The sequence below is a fragment of the Micropterus dolomieu genome, linkage group LG01 (assembly GCF_021292245.1).
Source record: "Micropterus dolomieu isolate WLL.071019.BEF.003 ecotype Adirondacks linkage group LG01, ASM2129224v1, whole genome shotgun sequence".
Lineage (NCBI taxonomy): Eukaryota > Metazoa > Chordata > Actinopteri > Centrarchiformes > Centrarchidae > Micropterus > Micropterus dolomieu.
Window position 1 is genome coordinate 49,213,463 of NC_060150.1, and position 5,788 is coordinate 49,219,250.

Sequence of the window (5,788 nt, forward strand, 5' to 3'; positions counted from 1 at the left end):
CAGTTCCCTCCTTGTTTTCTCTAAACAGTGACAGTTCCCTCCTTGTTTTCTCTAAATAGTGACAGTTCCCTCCTTGTTTTCTCTAAATAGTGACAGTTTCCTCCTTGTTTTCTCTAAATAGTGACAGTTTCCTCCTTGTTTTCTCTAAATAGTGACAGTTCCCTCCTTGTTTTCTCTAAATAGTGACAGTTCCCTCCTTGTTTTCTCTAAATAGTGACAGTTCCCTCCTTGTTTTCTCTAAACAGTGACAGTTCCCTCCTTGTTTTCTCTAAACAGTGACAGTTCCCTCCTTGTTTTCTCTAAATAGTGACAGTTCCCTCCTTGTTTTCTCCACCTAGTCACAGTTTTCTCCATGTTTTCTCCACCTAGTCACAGTTTCCTCCTTGTTTTCTCCACCTAGTCACAGTCTCTTCCTTGTTTTTTCCTCCTAGTGACTGTTTCCTCGTTGTTTTCTCCTCCTCCTGACCATCTCGTCCTTGTGACTGACCTCTCCTTGTATATTTTCTGTTTCCAGCCACAGGCACTTCCCACCACTGTGCTGCCCCTCACCCCTAAAATCGGAATGGGGAAACCAGCCATCTCTAAGAGGAAGTTCTCCCCGGGCAGAGCCAGGGTCAAACAGGTAGGTGACCTCTGGACTGTGTGAGTTTGAACCTTTGTGCTGTCATCCTGCTGGCTTTAACCCCAGCTTACAACATGTGATGGAGATGAGCGGCACCGGGACTGAAACTAACCATGGATTTATTTATAGATCTAATTTTATTAATCGGTTAATTGTTCAATCGTCAAACAGCTCATCTCTTTCTGTAGTCGTCAGTGTTCAGATGAATATTTCTGCCTGACTTTGTCCCAATGAAAACAAAGCTAATTCCAAAGTCTGGACGTTATGTTTTTTTTAGATATTTTGGGAATGCTTTTCTAAGGAACCTGAGATCTGGCTTGCAGTCCGCCAATTGACACTTTCTCAAGCTAGGGCTGCAACTATTGATTGTTTCATAACCAGTTGGTCTGCAGGTTTGTTTCTGGCTCCGCACGTTAATCATTTCTTCTGTCCAAATATGAAGCTTATTTAACGTGTTTATCCCGTCACTCAAGACTGTGAGCAACAAGCTGAACTGAGAAAATGCTTGAAGTAACTCATAAATCAATGACAACAAAGTTTCTGAGTGTTTCTTTAGATTGATTTAAGCATCTTTTATTTTTATTTTTTTTTTTACTTTGTCAAATATATTCGAAGAAGTTGTCTGAATTACATTTTGTTAAAGTTGGTTCAGGTCCGTCAGTCCTCTTTCCTCTGTTCCATCAGCCACCTCAGGATCTGTGTGTTAGAGGAACCAACACACTAGTCTTCCTCTTCTTTCTCACCTGTCATTCACTGATGCTGCATCCATTCTTTCTTTACTGCAGCATGTTGAGTTCACACTCATCATTGCATGAAGCTGTTTGTTTGAATGTTTGTGTTATAGCCTCATCAAAACTGGATTATCTCTGGATCAGTGGCTCTATGTCCGCGCTGATTTGGGCTTCATATTAATCTTAGAAATAAATAGAATCCTAGAATAAAGAATATATGTATAAGTATTTGTAAAGCAGTTTTCTGATGAACGCCTCCTCATTAACAGCAGATAGGTGACACAGACAATCAGATACGAGCTAGCTAGGCTGCTACGTACACTTAGAATTGGTTTCAGCTTGTTCATAACGTTCTGTTAGCATCACGATCTCTTTAGCTCCCAATATGACTGTCTCCTGACTGGTTGCATGTTGTTGTCATAGTAACATCGTCTCTTTTTGACTTTGTTTTCTTGCCTGATTAATTTTTTCAGTTTGACTTTTTGTTTCGTGGCTGTTGCATTTATGTTACTGCATTTTGTCCCCCCTTCCTCCCACCTCTTCTCTCATCCGCCTTCCTCTCCTCCTCCTCTTCCTCCCCCCTGACTCAGGGTTCGTGGTGGAGTAATCGCAGGGCGGTGAGCCCCCCCTCGTCCTCCCAGGATTCCACGGGGGAGGGAGGGTGGGACAGCCCTAAGCCCCGTCCTCCGGACTCCCCCCTCTGGAGCATGAGAGTGGTAAAGAAGCACACCCTAACTAACCATCAGCTTACTAACTGTGTTAACTCACCCCCCCCCATCCCACCCCTCTGGGATGTAACGATGTAAAAAACAAGTGCACCCTAACTTCCAGTCTGCCTGTCTGTGTGCATCCACCCCTCTGGGGTGTGAAGGTGGTGCAGATCTGACGTCAGGTCAGGGGTTTTACCGGCTGCTCACTGTGCGTTGCTTATTACAGTGTGAGTGTGGTGGGCAGGGCCTAACCTTGCAGAAGAGCGCTGCAGGGTCTGATTTACTACAGGGCAAAGTGTTTATTAGATTTATCGAGGGTGAAGTCGGGGTTTGATGGCCGGGCTCCAGTTTAACCGTAGAGAGCTGATTTCTGGTGGCAGCGCAGGGAGGCTCCTGATTAAAGGGTTCCCACAGGCCTGGAAAGTTAGTGGATTGGAGAAAAATACTTTTAACCTTTGAACACATTTAAAGTAAACACAAGTAAACATTAAAATGTAGCAGCTCGATCTGGGCTGACGGACGGAACAGGAAGTGTCCTTACATTTGACCGGGAAATAAACCTGGAAGTTCTTAAATGCCAGGTCGGTGAGGGAACCCTGCCGTTGTCAGTGATGTTTGTGAAGTACGCCCGGTCAGTAACACAGTGAGGTCATGGTTTGATGTTACTCCCCGTTTTTTCCTCCTCCACCTCTCCTCGCTCCTCCTCTTACTACTTCATTCTCCCCCTTCTCTACTTGATACACCTCATCCTCCCTCTCCCTTTCCATACCCCCTCTTTCTTCCTCCCCCCTCAGGGTCGTGGTTCAGGGTTTCCAGGAAGGAGGAGGTCCAGAGGAGGAGGTCTTGGAGGAAGAGGAGGGAGAGGAAGGAGCCGGCTGAAGACTCAGGACACTGTGACCGTGTTACCTGGAGTAAGAACACAAACACTTTTGTACTTTGTTACTCAGCTGATCGATAGAGGATGTAGAAGGTATTGATTTCTGTCTCCGTCAGTGCGGTGTGTACGTGGAGCCGTTCCAGCCAAAGGAGGAGGAGGAGAGCTCAATGCACAACACGGTGGTGATGTTCTCCACCTCCGACCACTACACCCTCAAACAGGTGCACCTCCACCCACCAGAGTCCCATTTAAAATCATTTGATTCTAGAGTCAGTATGATAACCTGAGTGTCAGAGCTCAGTTTAATAACGTACTTAAAACCAACCCTGAGTTTAGGTTCATCAGTCCTGAAGGGACAGTTTCGTCCCAGATCCAGAAGACGACCCTCTTCCTTTAGGCCTTTTCTTTTCTAAACGTGAGACATGACAGACTTCCAGACTCCCAGCAGCCTCAGCTGTACGCTGTGTTGACTGCTAATGGCAAATGTTAGCATGCTTAACCTCTTAACATTCCAACGTCAGGTCCTGGCGGCAGCTTTTGGTATGTGCACACAGCTGCTATGTTAACTTCATACTTATATGATCCACCGTTTGAAAGCTAAAATCCCCTGATTCGACTAATGCAAAGCATTTCAAGATACAGTCACCACAGCAGGTCCAATCAGCGCCTCTGTCAGACCAACCAGTACAATCAAAAGTGACGCGACTCCCCTGTGAAGCCTCACAGTAACTTAATCCACCGATCGATTATATTCCAACAAAAACGGTCTTGTTACGTTGTCAAAGGTCCAGATGATCAAATCCACTAAAAATATTTAGTCCAAAACACATTATTCCATCAGTAAATCCCCAGGGACGGCTGCGGTATCGTTTCATATTTGCCGGCAAACATGGCTCTTATGTCATCATAACCGTAATAACGGCGATTTGATGTAAACAACTACGATAGCTTGTATTCATATTAGCCACTGAACTCTGACATTTCGAGTGACTCCAAATCCGACCCAATAGGAGCTCACATGTCCCTTTCACCGCCTACAATAGCCAACGAGAGCCCGCGCTGTAAGGAAGGGCCGCCCCTATTATTTCGTGGGTAGGCTGAGCCAAATGCAAGCAACTGTGCCGATGACTGGCACTATGTGTAGCCAATAAAATTCAGAAAATCATGATATCCAGCTTTAAGTAGGAAGTTCATGATCTACCAGCAAAAAAACACGTCTGCGTCGAGCTACCGGCTGATACGCAGCGATGCAGCAGCAGCCGCCTGCCGCCAAGGGGCGGGACTGTTTTAGAAAAAATACGCTAAGACATACACTTAGAAAACGTAATCCTGTGGCCCTACAGTGTTTTCCAGCTGTTGTCGTCTGCATGCATTTGTTAGCAAACATTTTCAAACGGAAAATATATTGGTTTTAGTGTGTTTAAACTTATATTAATCAATTCCAGTAGCTCTTACAGTCATTCGGTTAAAAGCTAAGCTAAGATGGGGAACAAGGTAAACGTTATGCCTGCTAGGTATTAGCATTTAGCTCAAAGCAGCGCTGTGTCTCAGTATAGTCTCACAGATCAAAGTGCAGTTTGAATCAACTCACTGAACTTTCAAATCATATAGAAACAATAAAAAAATAGCATAAAAGAATGAAATGAAGCAACTGACTGGCGTGAAGAAACTTCAGTAGCCTTCCAACATCAAGGCCATACTGTCTGCCTGCAGGTCGATTCACAGAGAACATGTGCTGGTTTGAATATGTAAATGTGTCCAGGCCTAAAGTCTCACACAGCCCCACTTAAAAGCACAATATGCAGGTAAAAATCACATCATAGCAGGCTCGTACGACGTAAACTCTTTTTCTACCGAACCCTTTCTTTGGGCTGTTAAGTTTAAAATGTTGTGTGAACACCAGCAGCCGCAGAGCTTCGTTTAAATTAATGAAAGTCTGCAGCTGGAGATTGAAATAATCAGGAAATGTGATCAACAGCATTGTGAATGTGAACAGATGTTTGATAATACTCAGAGCTACAGTTCAGTCAGTAGGCTGCTACTCTGCTCTCACCATCACTGTGTCAGTAAATGAGCATCTGTGTGTGTCTGTGTGCAGGACATGTGTGTGGTGTGTGGGAGTTTTGGTCAGGGAGCTGAAGGCAGACTGTTGGCCTGTTCTCAGTGTGGACAGTGTTACCATCCCTACTGTGTTAACGTCAAGGTCAGTATGAGTTAATAATCACCGGATAATCAATAATGATCAACGTCTTTGAGATGATTTTAAACAGGACATCTGTTACTGTTACTCTGACCTGGTCTCTGTCTGCTGCTGCACAGATCACGCGGGTTGTCCTGACCAAAGGTTGGCGCTGTCTGGAGTGTACAGTGTGTGAAGCGTGCGGCGAGGCCAGTGACCCCGGACGACTGTTGCTATGTGACGACTGTGACATCAGCTACCACACTTACTGCCTGGACCCGCCCCTTCATACAGTACCTAAAGGAGCCTGGAAGTGCAAGTGGTGGGTCGGCCTGTCAATCACCTGACTACCTCTCTGACAGTCTGTGGTGTCCTCTCTGACGGTGTGTGTGGTGTCCTCTCTGACGGTGTGTGTGGTGTCCTCTCTGACGGTGTGTGTGGTGTCCTCTCTGACGGTGTGTGTGTGTGGTGTCCTCTCTGACGGTGTGTGTGGTGTCCTCTCTGACGGTGTGTGTGGTGTCCTCTCTGACGGTGTGTGTGGTGTCCTCTCTGACGGTGTGTGTGGTGTCCTCAGGTGTGTGTGGTGTCCTCTCTGACGGTGTGTGTGGTGTCCTCTCTGACAGTTTGTGTGGTGTCCTCTCTGACAGTTTGTGTGGTGTCCTCTCTGAC

General features: G+C 45.8%; 2 protein-coding genes across 2 annotated transcripts in view; both read left to right on the forward strand.

Moving 5' to 3' along the window:
- Nucleotides 1-5,788, forward strand: part of LOC123968066 (NACHT, LRR and PYD domains-containing protein 12-like) — a 583,923-nt gene that overhangs the window by 187,076 nt on the left and 391,059 nt on the right. The gene's annotated exons all lie outside the window — the stretch shown is intronic.
- Nucleotides 511-5,788, forward strand: part of LOC123970594 (histone-lysine N-methyltransferase 2C-like) — a gene marked incomplete at its 3' end in the record, with an annotated part of 39,005 nt that continues 33,727 nt past the window's right edge. The window contains 6 exon segments of the mRNA XM_046048721.1: nt 511-622; nt 1,944-2,069; nt 2,858-2,974; nt 3,057-3,161; nt 5,039-5,143; nt 5,260-5,441. Coding sequence (XP_045904677.1) covers nt 563-622; nt 1,944-2,069; nt 2,858-2,974; nt 3,057-3,161; nt 5,039-5,143; nt 5,260-5,441 — 695 coding nt within the window.